Raw genomic sequence first — 27425 nt, 5'->3', positions numbered from 1 at the left:
CAATTCAAAGTGAAGTAGACAGTCCAAATTTGACTGTTTTCTTATAATTACTGTTAACTTACTGTTAGTGTTATTATCATATTTGATAATAAAGTTAAAGTTAAGCTGTAAAATATCCTGCATACATTTATCATATATTCTTAAAAGCTTTTCAGCTATTTTCAGTTTGTTTTTCTTTCCAGCTATGTGCTTTATTACAAAAGACCATTAAGTGGATGTTTTTTTTTTTTTTCATTTGTTATTATCTACAGTTTTTTTTTACTTTGAGAATACACTTAGTGGCCACTTTACTCTGTACTCCTGTATGGAGGATATTTTTGGTCATAATTAAAACTAAAAGTCCAAATATACAATTTAAAACAGAGAGATTCAAAAAGATTATTATTATTTTATTACTAGGAATAATCAGGCCATAATTAAACTTTGAAATTGAGAAAGAAAATTTTAAATGTTAAATGATAATTTGAAAATGTAAAGTGACGATGAAAAATAAAATTTAAAATGCAAAAGCTTTAATTAGAAATGCTCAAACTGATAGCTTAAATTGTAAAGATGAAATGGAAAATTCTGAATTTCCCCTAGGAGATCAATAAAGCGCATAAGATGCCTCTGTGCCCCAGCCGTTTCAAATCCTTCCTCCAGCATTTGGGCCACGCCTCCATTTAAGCTTTTCCATTTCCCAAATTGAGTTTCATATTTGATGTTTCCCTTTTCTTATTTCCATTGCCATTTTCAATTTCATCTTTACAATTTAAGCTTTCAGTTTGAGCATTTGCATTTAAGCTTTTGCATTTTAAATTTCACTTTTTTCATTGCCACTTTACATTTTCAAATTATCATTTTAAATGTTCTTTTTGAATTTCCTTTTTTCTTTCAAGTTTAACTATGGTCTGATTATTCCTAGTAGTGTAGTAAAATAATATCTTTTTAAATTGATCTCTTGATTTTCTATTTGAGCATTGAGGTCATAGTTGTTGTTGGAGTTTTGCTGCATTATAGTCAGGTGTTTGTAATATTCTGCCCCCCTCATGTATGTAAATGGGAAGCACAAAAATTAGGAAAAAAAACTCTAAATATATTAATAATGTTTTTAATATTAATAATATGGCCACAATAATGTAGTCCAGTACAACAACACCACTATCACTGAGGTGATAGTGGTGTAAATATATAATTGAATTTACACATTTACGACAATGTCAAACAAAACGGAACATTTTAAACTTCATTAAGGTAGAGTTTATGGCAGAGCTGTATTGAATTGCATTAGATTGTACAGGTGTACCTAATTAAAGTGTATGTGGGGCCTAATAGCTTTTCTGCCTTTTTCATTTAGTTTTAGCTACTTTCAGTTGTAAAAAGACTTGTTCTTAAAGTCATACCAACGATGACTCAGAAAAAGGCATTGTTTACCTTCACTAAGTTTTGTAGGGTTGATGTTCACCAAAGCTATAAGCATTAGCATCTCTTCACCTAACCAGTTCCGTTGTGCAAATCTAATCTGCTAACAAAAAAGTTGTAAAGAAAGTCTAAATCTACATTTGAACAAACTTCTAAACTTGATTGAAAACTAAACTCACCTATACTGAGCTACTGTCAGTAACTCAAAACTTCTTGTGGCTGCTTCAATTCTTTGTTGACAGCTTTCAGTCATATGGATTCCAATAGTGACTAGTTTGGATTGAAGTGTAAAATGTCATACATACTTTTTATTAATAGGGGTAATCAGGCCATGATGAAGTGTAACAAAATGTTTCACACAGGTTTTAAGTCCTCCCCAGAACACTGTCAGAAACAGGTATTGCCAACTTTTAAAGTGCTTCCTAAATGCTACACTGAACAAAGCCTTTGACACAGAGAAGCTTAGCTTTACACTTTTAATGTAATGCAGACACATGCATTACACACATGAAAGTTCAAAGATCTGTGGCTTAAATGTGTCGTTATGAGCCTCTGGTTAAAGCTGTATGAACCTGGCTTATACGTTATACAGACAGTGTGGATCAAATTACACAGGTATCCACAGTTGCTGTACACCTTATACCACTGATGAAACCAGACACTGTGACAGGACTAATGGGAAGGGAAATTGGGGAAATTGAAAAACCTGAATTGGAAATTAAAATGGGAAATACACAAAAATAAATGCATAAGAAATACTCAGCATTGAAAATGGCAATGGAAAATTTGAAAGGAAAGCCTCTTTAATGAAACTGAAAATGAAAAATGAGCATGCTGGAAAAGCTAAATTGGAAATACTAAAAGCGTAAATTTTTGTCATTAAATGGATGTTTGCCATGATATTTTGGCCCAGTGAACGAATCCTGGCTTTGGTGATCCCCTGACCTTTCCTGTGGTGCCACCAGCAGTTCAGATTTCCTCTTGTCTAACAATTTTGTTCATTACAAGATGCAAACATTGACTGGATTTTTGATTGTACACAAAATCTACTTTAAAATCTGAAAAGCCATGTTAAAACTTGTTCCATATAAAGGTTTACTTGACGCTTTGGCAAAATTGTCTTTGTTACACTCATGCCAATAAAGCATATTGAATTGAATTGGTTGTTGAAGGTATTAGGAAATCAAACGCACAACTTGCACAACCTTCAGGGCTGTTAAGTGTTGCACATACTGTCTGATTGAACTTTTATTTTTCTACAGATGAAGGCAAGCAATTTGAACTGAAAACCTTAAATGTTTTATCTCAACATTATCCAATTCATGGGGCTGTTTGCTGAGGCTTCTTGGTTGTGTCATATCCAAAGAAAGGTGTATTTGGGCTATGAAAAGGCTTGTTTTTGCTGTATTGGTGCACTATTATTAGAAGACCAATTTTCCTTCTTTCCATTATATCAGTCATCCTGGCATAACTCTGTTTTGCTTGGTTGCATTTTGAGCACATTCTCTTGACAAGGCCTTTTATAGCCTTGTGCTGAAGTGGCAAGTTGTGTAATTTGGATATTTCTGAAATTAGTGCATTTGGGTGCTATAAAGCTGTGGAATTTATGTCATCAAAGGCCACTTATAAACAGTTAAGCCAGTCTGTTCGTCATGGCTATCAAGACAGTTTTGTCTGTTCTTCTCTGTCCTCAAAATTACACTGCCACAGATATATTACCGGTGGTGGCTGCTGTGCATTTTGAGCTCACACATCTGTATTTAGAAAAAGAGGGGTGGTTGTCTCACAATGTGTTTTTTTTTTTTTTTTTTTAAGACTTACAGTAGTTGCTAGATGCAGGCTACTGCTTATTATGCACAGCTTGCTCTTAGGTATTTAGGTAGGTACAAATCAAAGGTGATATCTAGACACAACCTTTTTTTCTTTGATATTACTTGTGTTGCCATGGTAGTTTCAAAACAACACATCTGTTTGACCTGGCAGTGCTGATATTGTACATTGATACTATATGTTGGGCAAGAAGTCATGCCTGAATCAAGACTGCTTATTGTTACAGGACAGTCAAGTAAAGTGTCTGTCTCTCTTTTGCTTATTCCCCTGGTACAGAAGCACGGGCTCAGAGGAGGTGGAGTCATGAGTGCACAAGAGGCACCCAATCCTGGGAAGGAGCAGGCAGGCGGTGGGAGTGCAGCCCCAGATGGCCCCTCACCAACTTTAGCCCCACAGTCCACGAGTACTAGTCCACCACCTGTCACAGTAAAGAAAGAGCCTGGGACCTTGGAGACGAGTAACGGGAAAGTGGGTGATGCCAACCCTGCTGAGATCTGTGTTGTCATTGGAGGAAATGATGGCGGAGCAAGTGGAGTTGGATCCCGTAGAGCTCAGCCCGAGGGTATGTTTGCCCTTGGTACTCCTCCTCCAACGAAGAGCACAGACTCATGCATAGGTGTGTGAATATACATATGGATATACACGTGCATTTCCTGACTGCAATCATGTCTGGTGTCTCTTGACCCTGACCTTGCTTTCTGACTGACAAAACAACGCAGACTGCACAGCCTTTAAACGTGACATCAAATTCAGCAGCAGTGTCTCTTCAGAAACAATGTCCTGGTTACTCAGGATAATTCAGTTTTTATTGGAACTACTTTCTACGGATGAAATGGCCCCTATGAAAACTATTGACAGGGTGATGTTGCTGTTGAATTTTTTAAATGTAATTTTCCAATTCTGTGAGCACAATTGAAATTCCATTCACCTCCATTTTATGTAGTATTTATTACTGGGGTGACAGCTGATTTTTTTTTTAAGATATCTCAAAACCTGGGTGAATAAAACCAAGACTGTCTGCATGGCTAGAGACTGTACCATAATGGGTAAATGAGAAAATAGGATTGTTTTACATTTGGGTGAGCTGGGCCTTTTTTAAGGAGGTAGGTATTCTGAGCTTTGTCCATGTTTGAGTCTGCCATCCACTCATTTGTGATGATTATTATCAGTGGTGGAAAATAACTAAGTACTTTTACTTAAGTACTATTCTTAAGTACAAATTTGAGGTACTTGTACTTTACTTGAGTATTTCCATTCTGTGCAACTTTATAATTCTACTCCACAACATCTCAGAGGCAAATACTGTACTTTTTACTCCATTGCATTTATCTGACAGCTTTAGTTACTTAGATTACTTAGATACAGATTACAGTTTTTCAGTACCTTCCTGTCCAGTGAAAATCATGTATCTCCAAATTTGGTGATTTTGAATGTGAATGCTTCCAATAAACTGAAGAATGAAGTGTTCCTGTATGTGTTGAGAACATTCTCCTACTTCTTAAGCTAAATAAGCTATTTAAAACCCTCCTTGGATTAGCTGGAAAATGCATTGTCACAAAGCTGAAAACAGGGCTGTTTTTCTGAGCTCATGAAAAGTTGACTTTTTAGAGATACGTGGTTCTCACAACACAGCAACGCTACAAACATTCAATGATCTTATAGAATATAATGCATTACTGTAGATTAATCTACCCAACAGTATATAAAATAGTTAAAATTAGAACAACCTTAATCAACTACAGTAGTAAAATGTAACATACACATTAATTTGCCAGTAATATTATTTCAAAACATAATATATAATAGTAAAACACTAACAGGGATCATTTTTTGCAGAATGAGTACTTTTACTTTTGATACTTTAAATACATTTTGCTGATAATACTATTTGAATGCATGACTTTTACTTGTAATAGAGTATTTTCACAGTGTGGTATTGCTATTTAAGTAAAGGATCTGAATACTTCTTCCACCAATAATAATAATAATAATAATAATAATATATTATTATTATTATTATTATTATTGTTATTATTATAATTAATTAATTAATTAATTGTATTATTACAACAACAACACCCACTTGGCAAATTCCTTGGTGAAATAATTTGCACAAATATACAAATGTACTGTATGTACACTCACTTGCCAGTTTATTAGGTACACCTAGCTAAAACTAATGCTGTCTAATACAACAGCCCTGCAATAATCCTGCTTTCATGAAGGTTATAATGCTTCTAATGTTTAGTGTACCCTCATTTATGTAAATGAGCAGGACAAAATATTAGAAAGACCTCTCAGTGTAATGCAGTATAATTCAACAGCACCATGAATTATGGCCTCCGAAATGGCCACCCTTTTAAAACAGTTTAAAATAAACAAATAAACATTATAGCCTTGACTGCATTCTGTTTTTGCTAGGTATATCCAGTCAACAAGTATTTTATCGAAATTGTGTAGGGTTTTCAAGTTGTACCTGAGAACATTCATTTCTACATTTCACAATCTTAATGGAGTGCAATTTAGCATTTTTGAAAGCTCATATGCAGCATAATAAACTTGGAGCTCAATAAATATGGAGGACAATAAACAAAGGCTTGGAAGTGGAAGCTGGCTTTATATAGCTGATACTGACCAATTAAAATTACCTTGTTTGGCCCTGAGACCAATCTTGACTCCTGGCATTCATATTATTTCAATCAATTACTCAGATTTGTAGTAATTCTTCCCTTTTTAGGCAACACAAGCTCAGAAAAGGTGCAGAAAACATTTAATGTAATGTAAACATTGTGTGGCAAGTGACGTTTACTTGGAGCTTAGAACTAACTGATTGGTAATATTTTGGTTATACTCAGAGAAGTCATTGGGAGATAGATATTCACAGTAGTTAAGATCGGGATGACTAAGAACACGAGAGAGAACTATCTACATTCAAATATGCTATGTGCATGTACTCCTGATGATACTGTCTCTTTGTTTTTATGACATTGTTTTGCATTCTCATGCAGGTTCCTATGTATGTGGGGTGTGTGGGAAGAAGTACAAGTATTATAACTGCTTTCAGACACACGTCAGGGCACACAGAGGTAAGGCACTTGTATGTATTTGGTCTTTATGAAAAGCCAAATGATAACTGGCTGTTCGCTGTGTTTTTCCTCTGTTGACAGTATAGTCCTAAAATTATTCACTTCCTCTACATGAGTCATGCATGTCCTGTTTTGGCCAGGAATTATATTTAATTAATTGATTAGATTTTTTTTTTGCCTCTTAATTAGTTGTTTTAATGTGTGAGATGGCAATTTTGGAAGCCGTGAGCAGATGTGCGCACACATTCATCTATTCACAGATTTCTTTCTGTCCCTCCCATTTTTCCACTATAGAATCAGAGAGCATGGTTGGAGATGGTCTACCCCAGACACCCAACAGTGAGTACACGTTTGCACACTCATCCAGTGAACACACTCAAATTTATTAGCAGAACGGACATTATGTTGTTTTACTAGATATCTTTTAGATCTTCACAAAGCTGATTTAAAAACAATCCACTCACCTGAACCCTCATTGTCTGACAACACCAGTTCCTCTAATTTAACTGAGGTAAACCTGTAACTACTTATTAAAAGAAATTCCGGCCTGCAGGTATGGGGATGTTGCTCTTTTAATTGCATTGTGTATCAGCTGCAGGGCCTGTATTTTTCAGCCGCCTTAAAATCACTCCCAGGAATCACAGTGAAAGTTTGATTAGGACTAAAAATACTCCTACCTCAGAGTAGTACTTGAGAGTTATTTATAAAGCTTCCTACACGCACTCTCTGCAATCATTACATGAATGTGCACATCACTTAAAGGCAGCACTATAACATGGCAGGGAGAAATGAAAGCACAATCATATTTATGCAGACAGAACAACATAAGGAATACAACCACAGTGTAACCAAAATGTCTGAGACGGTGTTAATAAGTAGGCCAGAGAGACTGCTTGGCAAAAAAAACATGCTGATAGATTAAATTCTTAAGAGGATGGAACATGCTGTATTTTTGGTTGACGGTACATAGTTAGACTTTATACCTGATAATTTACAAGTGTATTTTAAATATAACTTGCTTCTATGAGCAGTCTAAGTGCAAGTAAAGATAAAACTAGCTGAGGCAAATTATAGCCTGTTTTAGTATCAATTAGTTTGATAGAGATAAATAAATAGTGCTTAGCTTAGTCAAAATAAAATTGGTTCTACATGTCAGTGATCAAAAGAAGTTTAGCTCAAATTTAGGGAAGAAAAGTGATGATATGGCATTATTGTAATCTTGACTTTAAGCCTGCTTAACATCAGACTTGTTCTTAATGATTGGTCACTATAGCAACTTACTCTGGATCATTGCAAGCCTGCATTTTAAAACCAACTGATAATAAGCCTGGATTTACTAGTTAGTATGGTTTGTAAAATATCCCTCTTTTGAAAAGCAGAAGACAACACAGGCTGTAGTGTTGTGGAGGAGTTCTAGGAGTTGAAGAGAGTATTTTGGGAGCCCAGCTAGAACAAACGTTCTGTAGTTCTGACTGAGTGGGCGTTAAGACCAAAAACAGCCCTGCGTTTAAAAAATGCAGGGGTTGGTGGGAGGTGTGTTACTCAAGGTACCAGTGAGACAATAAAAAGCGATCCAGGAAGTCTAGTTTGACTAATAGATCAGGGATCCATTTAAATCATCAGACACCAAAACACTTTGTAACACTTAAATTACAACTTTAGAATGTTATCACACTGACAACGATTCTATCTTTTATATATACGGCGTTCATGTTACAAAGTACTATACCAGGAATGTGTGTTTCACATATTTTACGAACTGTAAACTGTAAATATAACCCTGTCATATTGATTGTGAAATTTTTGCATTTTCAGTTTAGTTAAATTGGCAGACAGTGTGCAACCTAAACTTGAAAATGCAAACTGTACTTAAAATATGTCATGGGTTTTAGTGTTTATGATGTTAAAATGAAATGGAAATGCCAGTTTGCATTTTCATTTGAATAATGACAAGATTTTCCCAGGCTTTTTTTCCTGAAATATTTCATAGTCATCCATCAAAACCAGTGGGCAGGATATAACATCCAATTGCTTGATTTTGTATTGAAACCCCCAAATCAGAGGACATTCAAAGTTGTCAAATCTTGGGCTTTTGGCTTGTTTGTTTATTTATTTATTTTATAGCCCCACTTGAAAATACAGGGAAAAGTAGTCTTGTTGCAGATTGGGCTTGTCTCTTAACTGTCCTTGCTTTCTTTGTCTGTGGCTGTGTGTGGCTGTGTAGTAGCCATTGCATAGAAACATCACAGTGAAGAGACAAGTCCACCCTGCAAGGATCAAATATTGAAAATACATTTTGACAAACGTTATCTTACTTTTTAAAGCATCTACAGAGATCATGAAGACACATTTTCTGACTTAAAAATGCTCAGTCCAGAGCAGAATATTTTATTTTCTGCTGTAAAATATTTTGTAGAGTATTTAAATACACATTTGAAATACCTCAGGAATTCAGCTGAGAATGCAGCTGATTGAATTAACAGAGTCAGAACGAACTGGATGTCACATGGGTGTGTAAGGTGCGGGGCCTTCTGCTGGGTGCTCAGTCAGACGTATTATTATGGAGAGAAGACTAAACCTGAACCAACTGGATAAAGGAAGTTAGAAATTGATTTTTGTCTTATAGTTGCAACAGATTGACTTCAGACAGGATTTCACTGTGGTGTGCCAAGAGCCACTTCAGGTGTTCTCGTCAACAGCCACCTGGCTGCACAAAGATTCCCACTGCAACAAAATCAGCAAGACCAGAACATGTAATCTGCTCACTCTTTTTGCCTGCTACAGACATGGCAAGAAATGGCTGCGAAAGTTAATAAACTTTATCTGTTCATCTGCAGATAGCTTCCGTTACTCCTGTGACATCTGTGGCAAGAAGTATAAATACTACAGCTGCTTCCAGGAGCACCGTGACCTGCATGCAGTTGATGGTAACCAGGAGTTTTTGGACAATTTGCATGACAATTTATGTTTTTCTTTGAAACTCCAAGACTTGAACTGGAAAGCCATGTAGAAGTGAACTTCCCATTTCACACTGGCCTCTCGCTGCAAAATCTATAATAAAAATAATAGTCTGTCTCAGGTAAAGTGTATTTCCGACAGACTAGTTGTCATTTCAGTAGAGGTAAATAAAGGCCACTATTTCACAATTTATTGTAATTTGACAAAATTCCGTATTTTTCCCTTCTTACTAGCACTTAACTAAAGAGCATCCCCTCATGTTAAAGTCATGGGTAATAAGGTAGAGAAGGTATAAATATGTAAGTAAACAGCTGGATGCCCTTGCCATTCTCAACTGTAAGTAGAAAAGAAATATGGATACTGATAGATGCTCTGGTTGCTCAACTTTTCTGTTTATATTATGTGTTTTCTTATAATGAATGTGCTGTAAAATAAATGGTGAGCTTAATTTATTAATTTTTTTTCAGTTTTAGCTTCAATACAAATTCTGTGATTTAGTTTAAATACACCATCAAAAGGAAGAGTAATGAGAGTGTAGCATATGTGCATGTTCAAAATAACATTTGACAAAGTAGCAAGATAAGTTTTAGGAAATGTACGGACAGTAGGTCAACATGTGGATGTCGATGCTGGGAACAATATGATATGTCAAAGAGCTCGAGTTACATTGTATGAAAGTGTAACTATTTAGTGAAAACCTAATTGCTGATCTCCCTCCCACATCGCTCTCAGATCCATATGAACAGGTCGTGTTACCTGTGGATGGCCTTAAAGAGGAGGAGCCAGTTGAACCCTACCAGAAAATTGGACCAAGTAAGACTGTTTGATACGCTTCTTTTAGTCAGTTCCACATATATACCATAGCAGAACAAGCTAATGAAATATACTATACATTCAGTAGCTTAAGCAGCAAATTGCAGCTGCTGGTTTGCATTTTGTGTTGCTATACCCTCCAAAAGAAATAGATTAGATAGGGATCACTGTAACCCATTGTTTCAAAATTATTTGATTTCATTTGTTTTATGCTTATATTTCAATAATTATTTAGAGGGGAAAATCAGAAATCTGCATCAAGACATATTTGCTTACTTGGCGTTAAAATTCTGAATAGATTTTAGATGCATCCATCATTTCTTTAATTTTCTTTTTTAAACGTGGCATACAGTTTGACAGCTTGAGGCCCATCTGTGTCCAGTACAGTGAATTGGACACAGTTTGTAATGATCAACCTTACGTCATGGTGAGAATCCATGTTGAAAAATAACACCTAAGCATATGAGCTAACTCCACACTGGAAAGGTTTCAGAACATCCAAAAGTCCTCCTTCGCAGGGGGAAAAGCACTCGCCCACCTCCGCAGAGACCGCGGGTTCAACCGACGGCAGCGGGTGTCCCTTCAAACACAATTGGCAGTGTTAGCAGGTGGGAAGCCTGCACTTGTCACTGCACTAATGACTCCTAATGATTAGGGAGACAGCGTGAACCTCCATGCACTATGCAGGGAGACCCCCTGCATTTTTATTTTCTCTAATATTGAGGTATTGCTAAATGTAAACTTTCAGATGGGAATTTTCAGTCGGGTATTGGAGCCTTGAGGTGTTTATAAATGGAATTACAGTTAGACACCCTAATAATGCTTTTTGTGGCTGAATTTCTGCTGTAGCTGTGCCCCCTTATAACACATTTCTAGGACTAGTTTCCAAAATATTGAAAATACATTTTGACAAACGTTATCTTACTTTTTAAATCGTCTACAAAGATCATGAAGACAAATTCAGACATAAAAATTATCAGTCCAGAGCAGAATATTTTATTTTCTGCTGTAAAATATTTTGTAGAGTATTTAAATACACATTTGAGAAACCTCAGGAATTCAGCTGAAAATGCAGCTGATTGAATTAACAGAGTCAGAACGAATTGGATGTCACATGGGTGTGTAAGGTGCGGGACCTTCTGCTGGGTGCTCAGTCAGACGTATTATTATGGAGAGAAGACTAAACCTGAACCAACTGGATAAAGGAGGTTAGAAATTGATTTTTGTCTTATAGTTGCTCTGTGCCATGCTGTTTATGCAACAGATTGACTTCAGACAGGATTTCACTGTGGTGTGCCAAGAGCCACTTCAGGTGTTCTTGTCAACAGCCACCTGGCTGCACAAAGATTCCCACTGCAACAAAATTAGCAAGACCAGAACATGTAATCTGCTCACTCTCTTAGCCCGCTACAGACATGGCAAGAAATGGCTGCGAAAGTTAATACACTTTTAAGCATCTAAACAAGAAACAATATTAATGCATATTCAAAAATGCATGTTTGCATGATTCTAGTCATAACAGTTTCAGTAAATTATCCAGTTTGGGAAAAGATCACCAGTTCCTTCCTATTAGGACCTCTTGTTTTCTGCTTCTCCCTAGTAAAGTAAGGCATAAAAAAAAGGATCTAATTGATATGATACAGGTTTTATCACTAACGTGGATTTTGATAAAAACAAAGGTTTAATTGTGTGTTTTCTTGTCTGCAGAAACTGGGAGCTATGTTTGTGAGTTTTGTGGGAAGCAGTACAAGTATTTCAACCCATACCAGGAGCATGTTGCTCTTCACACACCAATGGGTGAGCCCGTTTAGCTTAAAGCCACAATGTGTTGGATTTTAAAGTCCCTAATTTAGTCATTGTGTTAGTTTGTACAAGTATAACCTCTTATAAACATACATTATGGAAGCCAACATCTTGAATTTTGTTTTTAAATGTTTACCATGTTAGTATGCACCTTTTTATGAGGGGAAAAAATCAGTATTGTCAGATGTGGGAATCAGATTTGATGTCACTGGTCTAAGTTGGAGTATTGAGCGACAAATGACTCTGAGAATCTATCTTGATGTAGGCTCCTTCGATATGAAGGCATCACGGGTACAGGAATGTGGTAGCATGGATATGAGTAAATTTGGCCACAGTCAAACTGGTAAGATAAAAAGTAAGCATAATTTTTTTATCCTACATTTTTTCAGTAATTTTGTTGATTGATTGTATAATACTAAGCAAAGCTTGCATGCCTCATGACCTCATAATCTGAATACTTATCAACACACTTATTGTGCCTGCTCCGGATGGTGCCTAATTAAAATTTGATCATCAAACCTCAGAATAATGCACCTTGATATCAGTGCATAGAGCCCTAGAGCAGTAAGTTGTTGTTTTTTTTACCGTTTACTCAGAGCCAAGTATAATATTTACTGATCATATACATTATATTTGTCATTGGTGATGTAGAACAAATGCTTTGTAATTGGCTGAGGGTGTAAACATGACAAATTGTAATATTGTTGGAAATAAGTCGGATCAAAATTAAGCAGAGATTGATGTTGATAAAATGGGAAGACAGTCTAGTGAACATGATCAGAAACCAAACACGTATTGCCTGTACTGTTGAATAATGTATTTTTAAAATGACAAAGGGACGCTTGTCGCCAGCATGACCACAGAAGTGCAGCCTGTCGGTTTACTATGATATTGGCATAGCTGGATTTGAGGGCAGGGACCGTCACAATAATATCACAGTCCTGCTGTGAGCGCATGGTAGAAATTCATAAGAGCATGTTTCACTGTGGCTAAAGCATGTAACACTGAGCCAGTGGAAATAGGATATAAGAGAATATAAGAGATTGGATGTAAGGTTCTGGGTCACCTTGCCACTGTATTTGTGGCAACCCTGCTGGTAACTATTAACCTTTAGTGAATGGTTAATTGCACAGTTTAAGTGATGAAACATTTATTTTTCTTGTTATGAATCTTTTTTTAATTGCCTCGAGCACCTAAAAACATTAAAATGTTAAAATGTTTAATAACATTAAAACTAAATTTAATACAGGCCGCACAGATTCTCTTACCAAATGTTATCCTCATTAAAGCTGTTGCTGTTTTTCCAGAAAGATTCACAAACTAAAACAAAATGAAATGCATTTTGTTTGCATTTACTTCAGCAAAGTAAAGTCAAATACAAAGATTTGTGTTTTAGGTTGTTATTTTAACATATTACATAAAGTCCATTGTCAACATTTCAGGCAATTTTAGATAATGCTTTATGGCTTCACCAAAACTTTTTTCCACCTGCCATATATCATATTTCTCTCCCATTTGGTACTGTATTTTGTGGTACATGACACCCCCCCCTACCAATCTTTCTGCAAAGAAGCGCTCTGCCACTATTTAAAGCATGGCACACACTCACATCTTAGAAGTGGGTCAAAAAGATGAAATGAAGAGGAGGAATTAAACCCATATTTAAATGTAATATGAACATTTGGATCCTTTTGTCAAGGCTGTTAGTGTGATTGATTCATTAAGATGAATAAATTACATGTCATTGACTTTGCTCCATCTTAACTGTTGTGTGGGTTCAGAACTTGAATTAAGAATATTATCCACTATTTAGCATGCGCATGTCACTCATTGTTTTTCCTGCGTTTTCACTTACAGACAGTCCATTCAGGCGGAAACTGGAAAGTGCAATTCAGTCTAGTCTGGTTGACACAAACAGCTCGCAGAATTCAAGCGGTGAGTACTGAGTCACTTATTTTATGTAGATGTGTGTGTATTTGTGTGGAAATGTATCATTTCTGCTCAAATGCTGAGAAGTATTTTCAGTTGTGCTACAAAGCAGGTATATGTGAGTGTCGGTATAGACAGAAACAGTATTTTTGCAGACAGTGATTTGCTACTGATGCCTGGGCTGAAAATTGAGATGGAGGATGTAGAGGTTTGTGTGACCTACCTTGCATCAATTGTTACTATATAAAACTCAAGTCCAAGAGCTATGTTATTATTATTCTACTCCACACTCAGACACATGAAAATGGAGACCTTGTTGAAAACCATGTTGAATCACCTTTGGCTCTGATATCAGCTGCCACACATCATGGCAGTGACTCAAAAAGAGACTTGTAATTAAAGGCCTTACATGAACTAACTAAAGGTCCTACATGACCACAAAATGTTCTGCAAAAGTTACAAAAGTCTTGGTTGTTTCTCAGTAGATATTGTGATATTATGTATTTCTAAGGTACTACGTATTTAAAACAATAAGATCTCTGTTTATTATACATTCGATAGTATCGAATGTACGAAGCTATATTTAAAAAAACAGATCTACAATCAGATTTTCATCCCAAGGCTTCAACTGGTCAGTGACTTTCTGTACCAGCACTTTGTGCAGGTTGTTAATAAAAAAAAAAAGAAAAAAAAGATAAAATTGTCCTATTTTGTCTGCCTTATTTTTTGCCATGGTATCGAAAAAGGTATTGAGTATAATTTTTTTTATACTAGTATTGTATTGAAGTTTAAAATTCTGGTACCGTGACAACCTTATGTATTTCTGTGCACCAATCAGCAATATTTCAATCAGAATCTGATTTGTTTGCTTATTTTGCAAGGCCACTGCTAATTAAACCTGATCAAACCACACCCACACAGTCCCAATGAAGCAGATTAGCTGAGTGAGCGTTAAACTTACCTAAGGATGTTTATATTTTCAGACTTTACCTTTGTTGCATATTTTGTCTGGAATATTTAATGTAATATAGAATATTTTAAAGATTTAAGACTTTAAGATTAAGATGTTAAACCAAGTTTCCAGGGGCTTTAAGTTTTCACTGGCTATACATCAGTGCTTGACTTAACTGCTAAAAGCTGTGCTCCTTTCTATGGATGCCTTTTCCACCTTCGGTGGTTTTTCATGGACAACATCTTCTGTTATACCCTAAACAGGCAAACATTCAAAATTGGTTGTCATACAACACAAGAGTTTCATGATAACTGTTATTTGGTACTTTTTATTTTTTAATGATTCTCCATCTTGGTTGCACCTATCTGACACTTTTGCATCAGTCTGCTTGTGGTTTTGTTTGCCTGGTGATGGCAATATGTGCCTGTAATAAATACAGTATTTAAATTAATTGTATTCTGTTTACATCACCACCAGTCACTGATCAAAATTTCTGTGAGGTCTCGTAATGTTCTATACCAAATCATAGAAACATTAAGCCCTTTGATTGCAAATTATGCTTCCCTTTTAAAAAACAATAACAAAAAACACCCAAAAAACCTTAAACACACTGACATGGGAAAAGAGCGGTAGAGAATGATCTACTGTGTCTATAGTTTTAACTCCCTCCCTGTCCTCTTGTCCACAGGAACTCCGAGCCCTCTGGTGGCCACCTCCTTCTCTACAACCCAGAGTAAGTCCAACCCCACCTTCCTGCTCAAAACTGAAAATACGCACACTGCCTCCTTCCCATTCCACCTTTTTTTTTCTGGTATGCTTAAATTTTTGTTAATCCGTCATTGTTTTTGTGCAAATAGTTTCTCTATAGTCAATTGTGATTATACTGATTTTCTGCATTTAGCTTCATTATCACTAGGGAATGTCTGAACATGATCTTTAACATTAGACTTATTGTATGTCTGCATGGTGCTCAGATATAGCCGTGTCTTGTAATGGCTGACTGTTAGGCATCGGCTGACTCATACTGCTACAAGGTTTTCTTTTGGTGGACGAAGATTTTTGGAAAAGCTGCTACAAATGTTTTAAATGTTTTTATTTAATGATGTAAACATTGATTTATTTGTTATGTTTTGCCTTTTTATTAGGTAGGATACAGTAGAAACGGACAGAAAATGAGGGGAGAGATAGAGAGGGGGCATGACATGCAACAAAGGCCCCCGGTCAGATTCAAACCAGGGACGTTGTGATACATGGTCAGCGCCTTAAACCCCTAGGTCACCAGTACACCCTAAAATACAACGTTTAAACATTGCTGCATTTATTTGCAAAGTAACACAAAAACTGCCTCACAATTGCAAAAATCACAAAAGCAACAACATCTTGGTGGAACTGACTTCCAGAGCTGCTGATCCAGTATAGATCAGGGATAATAGAGGCTACTAGATGGACCGATGCACACTGTATTCATTTTCTCCTCCGACAAAGAGTCAATGCTCTTCTGGGCCTTGTGATTTTTTAGAACCCTACACATGTGGTGCCTGTGGCATCCAGTTCCAGTTCTACAACAACCTGCTGGAGCACATGCAGTCCCACGCTGGTGAGTCCACGACTACAAATGCATGTTAAGCTCGACAGGGAAACAAATACCGAATGTGAACACACCCTCAGTGGCTGCCATGCATGTGAAAGTCTGTATGATCACACATAATTCTTAATTTTTTATTGAGGTGTAGGAATTAAATTCTTGCACACAGCACAATATTTGTATATAGAGTTCCAAGGAATATATTATGTAATGAGGGTTGTTGCAGATCTGGTTCTGAGGGTGCTGGATGGGGTTTTTAATGTTTTGTTGCAAAAGCTTGTGCATCATACATGTGTATATATACAGTAGGCGCATTGTCTTCGGATTATTGAGTATATAAGTAATCAATCATTTAGTATATAAAATATCAGAAATAAAGGCCAATTCCAATCTCAAGCAACCACAGCCGAAAGTCATGACAAAATTGCTGTCTTGCCAACATGTCAAAAAAACAAAAAATATTAATTTTACAATGATATGAAAACAAGGATATCAAACAAATACCCATATTTGAGAAGCTGTAACCACCAAATGTTTGGTATTTTTACTGGATAAATGACTTAAGTGCAGTTTGTTTACCATCTTATGCATGAATCATGTTGCCTGTCCTTGCATGCAGTTAGAATTATACAGTTATCATGTGGACAGTCTTAAAATGCTGTTATCCAGGCTTCATTAATGGAAACAAAATATATTTACACTAGTTGATAATTTATGATGAATTTTTGGTATTTACCATTTGCTGTGAGACTATCTTCATTTAATGACATACTCTGCAAGATTTGTGTCTGATCTTATATGAGAATTGACTGAGGAAACAAATCAGTTGAAATTCTTTTTGTAAACTTGCACAGCTGGTTTTGAAGGCATAATTTGTTAATGACCGACTCAGGAAGGCCAAGTAATGTATTTTTGTCTTTTCCTTTGCTGACAGTTGTTTTGTTTGTTTAATTTTGTGTCATAATTGTGTTCTTTACATTTTTCTCCACTTGGAAACACTTAACATAAACTTTCTCAATTAAAACCATATAATTTTGTTGCCTCTGCCTGATGTTCCATATTGTATCTCCCCAGCGGACAATGAGAACCACACCAAAGTGGACTCTCCCAAAAGCTCCTCAGCCTCTGGTCCTCAAGAGCAGCTGTGGAGAGGTGCTCAGGCTCAGGCCCAGGCTCAGACCCAGGCCCAGGCTCAGACCCAGGCCCAGGCTCAGACCCAGGCCCATTCCTCAGTTAAACTACAAATCCAGCCTCAAAGTATCTCCCAGAGAAACCACACTCTTAGCCGTAAGTAATGCCATCAACTTCATTCATTTCACATAAAAATGGAATTATTATATTTTTCTGACATGTGACTGTTTTCTGTTCCACTAGAGGAATAAGATAATCTTTCTCAAGTGAATAAAATTCAAATAATGCCAAGTATAGCCTCTAAATTTTCCCTAATTTCAAAGTGAATCTGGTCTGTAAATCAAAGTCAGGTTTGTTTCCATGATATTGTCATGTCTTTATCATTCTCTATGATTCTGTGTTTCCTTTTCCCTTCTAAGACACCGTGTGTTGTCTGCCAATATATCAAATTAAAAAAACATTAACACTAATTATCTTTCTTATGTTTTGCTCTGCCTTCCTAACCATCCATCTGCTGTCTGTGCTGGCAGAGAATAATGGACTACCTGAGAAGGAGCGACAGCAGGTGGCTGAGCGCCTCTTACGGGTAATGTGTTCAGATCTGAGCATGCTAAACGTGCTCAACAGCAAGGACTTCCTGAAGTTGGCACAGACCCTAGTGGATACGGGTGCTCGTCATGGTGCCTACTCCACCCGTGATGCTTTTGGCAATATGAGTGCCTTGGCACTGCGCCAGCTGCCCCGCATGTACAACCAAGTCAAAGTCAAAGTCACGTGTGCCCTAGGCTCCAATGCTTCACTTGGCATCGCTGTCACGTGCCACTCTCAGACATCAGGCCCAGATGCTTGCTATGTTCTAACAGCCTACCAGGTGGAGGGGTCAAGACTGAAACGCTATGTGCTCGGCGTGAGGGAGGCTGAGCTGAGGGAAGGGCCTGAGCAGGTTCACCACTGGGTGCAGAATGTGCTGTCTGAGTTTGTGATGTCAGACATTCGCACCGTGTATGTCTCCGAGCCCAGAGTGTGGGCAGCAGGATTTGCTGGATCACCACTTGGTGGTGGTGGGCGGGGCCGGATATGCTTGCGATGCGCGGGGTGTTCACTCGGTGCAGTTGTCCAGGCCGTTCTTGGGAAGCGCAGCCTCCAGGCTCGAGGTCTTCATGAGTTGGCTGAGCTTCTCTCAACATGCAGAGATATTGCCTCCTCCTCCACGCTGTCCCTTCGTGAGGAACAGTGCACCAACACATCCACAAGCACAACTGAAGAAGGTACACAGGGCAGCCCTGCACAATGCCCCACCCCTCCTTGCTGGGATCGTATGGCCGAAGCTCTTCTGCAGGTCCATGCTCACTTTGAACAAATTTGCGAGGCTTATGGACGCAGTAAGGCCACAGCTCCTCTCCTCCAAGGTCTCAACAAGCATCTGCTAGGGACGCTGGCTTGTCTGCTGGCCCCTCTGCGTCTGGCAGCTTTGGAGCTGAGCAGCCAGAGGAGACCAACCTTACAGCAGGTGCTGCCCGTCTACCTACGCTTGGAGAAGTTTTTCACGTCCAAAGCTGGAGAAGCTGGAACTGGTACGGCTAGCAAACTCTGCCACTACTTCCTAGAAGCACTTAAGGAAAACTTCAAGGTACTTGCTTACCTTACGTATCTTTAAATGAATATTTTGCTTTTGTCAAAGTGATAAGATTCCTCTTAAAAATTACTTAAATTCTGATAGGAATAGAACTAGATATTGTTGAAATCTAACAATGCTGGTGCCGATAAAATTCCAAGAGTTTCAGTACTGTTAAAGTGGTGCTTTTTTCAATACCTCATTACCTAAACACATATTCTACAAAACAGTTTTCTTTTTTCCTTTAATAAAAGAAGCCAGAGTTCTCAAATGTAAAATGTTGTCTAAACAAAAGCAGCTGTGCAAGAACTTTACCTGAATAAGATGGTTTGCTGACTTCACAGTCGGTACAATTGGTACCAAAAAAGTATTGAGGTTCAATACCCAGCCCTAGTAAAGAGCTTTGATATATGATTAATGTAGAAATGAGTAATTGGTTTTAGGATGGACTGAAAGTCACTGAAATGTTCCTCTGTTTCTAGGTTGAACGAGCCCACCAGGTAGCCATGGTCCTGGACCCACAGCTCAAGCTGCGTTCAGTGCCGGCCTACCAGCATGAAGACATAATCTCCCGTGCATGTGAAATGGCTGCTGAAACCAGGGATGGAGGGATGACTGGTGGTGGAGGTTCAGGTGGCGAAGAGCGGGACACTGATGGCCCACCAACCCCTAAAATAAGCCGCATAGAGGGTGGGGGTAACAATGTTGGCACCTCAAGGGGGACCTCCTCATCTTGCACAGTGTCTGGTAATGATGAGAGTCAGAGCCAAGTTAGACAAGAGATTTTTAAATACCTGGCGGAGCCTCTTCTCCAAGGCACACCTGACCTCTTCCAGTACTGGAGCTCAGCAGTGGGTGAGAAGTTCCCCAGGCTTGCTCGCCTGGCACTGTGGCTCCTTGCTGTGCCTGCTGTAGGCATACGGAGTGAGTGTGTGACTGTGTGTGAGCAGAGTCTGGCTATGAAGAGGAGGCAGCAGGTAACCGCCGAGGAGATGAACAAACTAATTTTTCTTCGCTCCAACATGGGCTAGGAGAGAAACCCAACCAACCAAACCTTCACCTCCAACCAATGACTGAAGACTATTATTTATATACTGTAGGTTTAGACCAACTGTAAACTTAAATGTGTATGAACATTAATATACTTCTTGAGACAGATATTTACAGGAAACTCACATTGTACAGGTTGCAAACACCCATAAAACAATATGGCCTATTACATATTTTGTATGGAGAAAGGACTGTTGTAAAGTACTCTGGACAAAATGTAGGGGTGGAACGCTAACTCTCAAAAGATTGTCCTGTTTGGTACGCCACCCTCGGTTTGGGATGCACGTCTAAGCAGGAAGACTTTCGGTCTTATCGCGACCAGTGATTTGAATTACTCCAGCCTAATGACTAAACTGCTAAAAGGCTATAATGCTGTTATTCTCACTGGATGGCAACATCAGGTAAAGTCAGCTTTCACTACTTGAACTTACTGTCATAGACCTCTGAAAACAGTCCTACTAGATTAGTAAAGATGTCCAAGAGATATATAGCAGTAAGTACTGTAGCATGTACAGTATGTTGGAGAATGATTATTTTCATTGGCGTATGACAAAAAAATTCAAGTGGTGATTCCTCACTGCCATTGCACCTCTGACAATTAAGTGTTCTAGGTTTATGATTTACTATCATGTAACACTGAAAATTGTATTTTTCAACATATTCAGCCACGGGAGATGGTCAGGTAACAGAGCTAAATCATTCCAGCTAATTTGACGGTTGCTTCAGTGGCCTAAAAATGTAGCTGTGGATCATTTGCATGCACTGCACAGCATGCATTTTTCATTCAAAAGGGTAAAAAACAGCTGATAAAACATTAATAACGATAAGATGCTTTCCTTTTTGTTACAAATTGTAAAGAAAAGTAATCCGATGGTTTGTTTTCTTTCTAAAATTAACTCAAGAGGTCTTATGCTGCTAGATATGCAAGTCAAACGGCTAGATTTGCACAAATCATGAAGTTAGGTTGAATAAAATCAAACTTTTGGTTAAGTTTTCGTAACAAATATTTGTTTTTTATATGCACAAAGAGGACAGCATCATATTAGAACCTGTTTGTGGTCAACTTTTACACTCATTTCATTCAGCCTTACTATACTGTAGCTGGATTGCACCAATAGGGAATTAAATAACAAGTTGGATAAATAAATCTTATATTATCCTAATACTTGATGGTACAACCCAGCTTGTATGTCAGTAACTACACAATAATGACATCTAGAGGCCATTTTGTCTGGCTTGATGACAGTTTCCAGTGCTGGTAATTCAGGAATGTCAGTCAGCTCCGTGAAAAGAGACACCTACAGTCAACTATAAGTTGCATCAATACACTTCTTTACACCGAAGACGTTTTGCCTGTGCATTGTCATCAAATATACAGCAGTATGTTATTAGCCATCAGTTTGGTGAGCTCGTAGGCAAGGATTTAATTCATAATTAATAATAAGAAATCCTTGTGTGGTCGCCCTGTGTGTGTGTGTGTGTATTTGTTTTTTTTTTCCCGAAAACTTAATTAGAAGCGACTTGTCCATAGGAAAGTTATTATTTTATTTATTCTTCTTTCCTCATTTATCATTCTAATCTAAACATTGTCTTCCTCATGTGAGCTACAAATGTCCATTTTCAAGGCAATAAGCTTTATCATAGGGCATAGTTTCCAACTTCATCTACTAAAATAGACGCTCCTGCAGTTAATTATTAATGGTAAATTATTTTCTGTTTGTGAAATCAACGGGATTTTCTCAGGAAGTGAGTGCACCCAAGCAGGCACAATGCTTTTTCCTCACTGTACCGAAAACACACCAAACTGTGACCTCAATGCTGAGGTCTGTACTGAACCACGACTTTTGTGAAACGTTCCACCCCAAATACAGTTAGTGCCATTTGCAACAAACGAAAAAAATGGATCACTGAGGGTTTTTTGTTTTTCAGGATGAAGCAAATTCTGCCAGTACATTCACTCAAGTCAACACATGCATACTAATGAAGTCAAGTTATTTATTTTTTTACGGATTCTAGTATACATTTACATGAGCTAATACCTCCTAAAATGACTTGGATGAATGGAAGTTATACTGTAAATTTGTTTGTTGCCTTTGGTACTAATTAGTCAAGTACTAGTTTGTCATCTCTGTTTTTGGGCCTTAAGTCACTTTCATGCAATCACCTTAAACCCTACAGTCAGAGCCAACACCATGCCTTTTTGTTGCTGTTAAATGGCCTTCTTTTCACCATCTTTTCTAAAGCTTGTATTTATTTATTTTTTGTTTGTTTGTGTTGTTTTTCAACCCTTGTAGACTCAAAGGGACGTGTGGCTGATTGGAAACAGTATCCTCTAGTGGTCAAATGTAGACTTTTTAAAATCATTGACAACTGGTATTTGACAAGTGCTTTGTTGCCAAAGTTGAACTAAGTGAACATGTATGCTTTTTGGAGTCATCTTTTGGTTTATGAAACAGGTCAGGAATTATTTCAACAACACACCCAAGCACAAGTATTCACTGTATAAACTCCTACTACAGAGTCTTTTCAGTATATTAGAAATCACATCTTCAATGGGAGTCGTACCAAAGCAGGAAGATATATCAATACTGATATTGTGGTATGAAACTTTCATTTGGATTTTGTTTATCAATATTTGTGGTGCAGCTTAAATATTGTCTTTTGATCCTAAAGGTCAAATGCTCCACATGAATGAACAGGGAATGTCTCCTCCTGCTTGGCCAGAATTAACGTTAATGTTTTATTGCCAGAGGCTACACCATCTACTTCATATTCAAATATTAAACACTAATAGTCATAACTGAAAATAGCATCCCATTGTCAACAGTAAAAAACACGTTTATCTCTTTTTATCATGTTTCCCAGCTTTAGGCCCCAGCACAACTTAAGTTACGGTTAAGTTACACTTCTGCCCCTTTGGTGTGATATCCATGGATCAGAGTTTACCTTTGTTCAACTTTGACCTCACAGATGTGCCGATCAGTAGGCACTCTGATGACATGTACTTGGAAATTGAGAAGTCACTATTCTAGCCCTGTGGCACCACCTTGTTTCACACAATATCACACTAACAGACAAAAAACTGCTGCATCGCCCTCATAGACGGTTTACAGTCATTGCTCTGATCAACATTTATTTATGACCTGGGTCAGAAGTGTGACGTCATGTCCTTTTTCGAGGCTGGCTGCGGCGCAGTTTTGTTAAACGTAAGGCTAATGTGACTACTTTTAGGTTGAAAAGACACAGTAAGTACGATGTGAGTCATTGCACATGCAAAATTATAGGGCATCTGAGTGAATGGTCAAAAGTGGAAAGCGAAGAACAGATCATGGTCTCACAAAAATGAGAATCTTTTTAGTCCACGTGAATGCAATTGGTGTCAGTTTTCAGCTATATGATAAAATATGAAAAAATGCATACAAGGTTGAAAATGCTTAAATTATGTCAGTCAGTCAAAGGTGAATGGCTCTGCATTGAAAACTGTTTCACAACTATATAAGATGTTTTTTTAATAGACTGTAGCCCTCCTTACCTCTATCAAGAGCTTTGATTTAGTGTTTTCATAAATGCTTTTCTCTCCTTAAAGAGTTACTTCACACCAGGCTGAAAAGCACTGTCCTGCTGTCCTCTCTGGTTGAAGGTTTCAAGCCTGTTTAACCTCTAGGTGTGGTCAGAAATGTGCTCTGTTGCACCCAACAGCAATGTCGTGGGGTCTTGGAGTACACCTGTACATCACTGCAGCCAGGTGAGAAGTTAAACTACTGGAGGTCAGCAAAGACATTTTGAGGGGGTGTTAAGTTATAATGGTTTTTCAAAAATGTATGTTTATTTTTTATTTTTTTTTTTTTTTTACATTGAAAGTTATTATTATGTCTGGGTTGGTTTGGTCTTAACAGTTTATCCCTGCTTGGGGAGAATGACGTCATTTAGTGCAACCAAGATGTACATCATTTCATTGTGATAATTTGCATTCCTGAAACCAATATGTATACTGCTGTTTTCAGTCTGATTTATGTCACACATTTTATATTTTGGTAAAAAAAAAAGAAAATTGCTGTAAATTATATTTAGTACCAATCCAATGTTTTACCTCAGTACTCAGAAGGTAATGTTGTAATTTAAAGATTGGAAATCAGCTGTTGACACAAATTTAGCTTTGGTCAAAGATATCCGGTAGTCAAAATACTGTACATTGGTTTGCGGTTTTAGCAGTAATCCTTGATTGAATTGATGAAGGGATTTTTCTTACAGTTTTTAAATAAGTATTTTAAATAGAATATGCTCTGGGACAAAATGCCATTGTTGACGTAATGATGTCAACTTAATTTTACTTAGAAATAGCATTCTTTCTGTTGATTAAATGAGAATTATATCTAAGATATGCATGCTTTTAATAAGAGTACTGATATATAACGTTAGAGCCACATGATTCACTTGCATCTGATGAGAAACACTGGCTTATGAGTAGACGCTACCTTAAGACACTCTATCAAGAGTCATCAAGTGACATCATCCATTTTCAGTGGATGTATTATGTAAATACAAGAGAACTGCTGTTTTTATGCCACAAGGGGGAGCCTTCATTACAGAGATACAGTAGGGAACACCAATAACATTATACCTCTATTTTCTACAGTAGCATTTCAAAAGGTTTTGATATAATAGAAAACTCAACTTAGATACTGTTATTAGAAAATTGAAATCAGCTGTAAGTTTTATTTTGTTCCAGGATTTTAACTTATTCAGATAATAATTGTAAAATATGGTATAAGAATGCTAACATGGAGCTCTGTTCTGTTTAACTCTGGATTATAGTCTGTATTATCAATTCAGGTTAAGAAATTAGTGTTGCTTTCATCCTATTTTACAGGCATTACTTCCTTTTATACTCTGCTAAAATGCAAAAAATGTGTTTGATTCTATTAATTTTGTCTTTTTTATCGCACTTTGGCAGCAGATTCCTGTGTAGCTTCAGATCTGAGTTGTCTTATTAGTAAGCCTAATTTATACTTTTGTAGCAACACTATTTTTATATAATAGCAAAGAAAGGGTTCAGTGTCTTTTTTTTGTTTTTCCTGTGTCATATGTGGCAGCGCTGTTCAATGTTTCTTGAATACATTACCCACTGTAGTATGTGATGTGTGAATAAACTCCAAATCTGTCAGACTGGTGTATATGCAGTTAGAGGAATGATAGCTCTCTGTGTAAGTGTGTGCTGAGAGAGGAAGGATGGTGAACGACCTTGGAAGTCAAAGCCCTAAGTCCAAGTCAAAGTTTGTAGAAGTGTATATTCAAAAGCTTTAAACTCCCTGCTCACATTCCAGATTTAAGTTTCTTTTTCAGTCAAGGGGTGAAGTTAAATGTTTAGAAAACTTGCTTCTGTATTTATGAATCAAAAGAACTGGAGAAGATATTTGACTGTCTTCCTGTAAAAATGAGGCTGGTTGCTAATGTTCAGTATGAATGAGGACTCTCACCCAGAGAGAAATGAAGTAGAGCTTTCCAAAGTGGCTGAGAGGGAGAGACAGAGGGCCTCAAACACATGCAGAGGGGAAAGAGGCCCTATATAAGGGCAGAGCAATTGAAGACTCACATGGGGAGTGAATATACAGAGGCTGCTTAAAGGTGCGTGCAAGGGTTCCCCAGGGGCCATGAATAGGGCAAAAGAGCAAGGGAGTGAGACAGAAAGAGGGGAAAGAGCGAGCAAGTGTTCATCACAGCCTGCTGTCTTTCTCCCTCGTTTTGCACCCGGGTCAGTCAGCCCCCAAGGTGCAGCAGTCTGCAGCCATGCAGAAACACCCGCACTCTTGTCTTCTCCGCTGCTTCCAACACCAGTGCTGCCTACCAAAGCCTAATTTGCAGCACATGCGTCCAAGTTTACCTGCCCCACCAACCCCCTCACCCACCGCGCACACACACACACACACAACGTGACCTCTTCCCTTCCTCCACACCCCACTGCAGGTGAAGGTGATGTTTTTCCACAAGCTATTACTACAGTGACATGCTAAGTTTGTTTTTATGTGTTTCGCACACAAAGTGTATGCGAGCTGGTCCTCATTTTCAGTCATTTAGAAAAGCAAAATGTGGGGAAAACAATCCGTCCATTGCACAATTGCTTCCGTTTTGTTCTGGGTTTAAGAAAAGTTGCAGGAAGTTCTCAAGGAAAGTAAGGGGGAGTATAAGGCTGTTTTGCAATCAGCATACATCCACACAAGTCACATAAGCACAAAATATGAGCTGTTTTTTTTTTAACTCGATGCCAAGTTCTAAAATGATCAATTTGGGCTTTGACTGCACTGGGAGAGTAATAAATGCAGCAGCAGCTGAATTTAAAGGGGGTTCCCTCTGTGTTCCAGTTGTGAACACTAGGTGGCAGTATCTGGCTTTTTATCAGCTACAGAGCGGACCCAGTGAAAGCATCACCGAAACACTGACACCCAGGTTAGGATGTTCCTTTAGAACATGGAAGTCCAAGATGTTTTGGGGACAGGCTGAGACCTGTCAAGTTTATGCTTGACCTTCCTTCATGTTCACCATCTGCATTACTACGTGAAGCTGATTGTTTTGCTTTACCCAGTAAGACACATGTAGCTGTCCAGCTACATTTACAGTAACAGAGAACATTCTATAGACTTCCCTTTTCCCTTGGCTGTTACACAACCAAAAGAGAGACATCCAGGATTCATTTTCCAAACCCAAATCAGGCGGTGCCATGCAACTTTGTTCCCACCTCTGGCACTGACAAGGTTGGCACCTTCACCCCTGCCCAACCAATGGCCATCACAGCTGTCCCGACTTGTCTGCTCAGTGAGCATCGGAGGGACAGGGAAGGACAGGCGGAAGGAAGTGTTCTCATCCTCCTCTCCTTGTCCTGTATGGAGGACCCGGTGGCACCAGCACTGTAGTTTCTCCTGCTCAGCAGGTACTGACTTTTATCAGTAGTGACATGAATGTACAGAACTGCCAGGGCGCATCCACCCAGTTGCTGTCAGGTGTCGTTCCCGCTAACACTCCACCTAGCCCCTGACCTCACAGGCACCCGGTGCGCCTGTCTGTTCGCCTGCCTGCTCTGCCCCCTCTGCACACCTGCGCAGACACACATATATACACATGCACGCACATTGTACACCAACTTAGATTCAAGTCTTTTCCCACAATAGACCAAAAGGATCGAGTTTGTGGCTTCTCAGGTATCTTTCAGAGTTGCTGGGTTCTGCCCAAAGCCACAAATGATAGAACATGAAGTAAACTATACAATGACACCTTCAC

General features: G+C 38.1%; 1 protein-coding gene across 10 annotated transcripts in view; it reads left to right on the top strand.

The window, feature by feature from the left end:
• Positions 1-25317, top strand: part of znf618 (zinc finger protein 618) — a 34457-nt gene extending 9140 nt beyond the window's left edge. For 4 of the 10 annotated variants that reach the window (XM_044173415.1, XM_044173414.1, XM_044173412.1 and 1 more), the window contains exons 3-16: positions 3508-3847; positions 6240-6317; positions 6612-6656; positions 9155-9244; positions 10008-10088; positions 10607-10696; positions 11796-11885; positions 12157-12246; positions 13749-13826; positions 15461-15505; positions 16292-16369; positions 17432-17644; positions 18019-19118; positions 19586-25317. In XM_044173415.1, coding sequence (XP_044029350.1) covers positions 3535-3847; positions 6240-6317; positions 6612-6656; positions 9155-9244; positions 10008-10088; positions 10607-10696; positions 11796-11885; positions 12157-12246; positions 13749-13826; positions 15461-15505; positions 16292-16369; positions 17432-17644; positions 18019-19118; positions 19586-20134 — 2940 coding nt within the window. In that variant the 5' untranslated portion in view covers positions 3508-3534 and the 3' untranslated portion in view covers positions 20135-25317. The remainder of the gene's footprint in view (positions 1-3507; positions 3848-6239; positions 6318-6611; positions 6657-9154; positions 9245-10007; positions 10089-10606; positions 10697-11795; positions 11886-12156; positions 12247-13748; positions 13827-15460; positions 15506-16291; positions 16370-17431; positions 17645-18018; positions 19119-19585) is intronic. The other 6 variants (XM_044173416.1, XM_044173417.1, XM_044173420.1 and 3 more) reach the window with 6 other exon arrangements.
• Positions 25318-27425: the final 2108 nt, after the last annotated feature.

This window comes from Siniperca chuatsi, linkage group LG18 (genome assembly GCF_020085105.1).
Source record: "Siniperca chuatsi isolate FFG_IHB_CAS linkage group LG18, ASM2008510v1, whole genome shotgun sequence".
Taxonomy (NCBI): domain Eukaryota; kingdom Metazoa; phylum Chordata; class Actinopteri; order Centrarchiformes; family Sinipercidae; genus Siniperca; species Siniperca chuatsi.
This window is presented reverse-complemented; position numbering and strand designations above follow the sequence as displayed.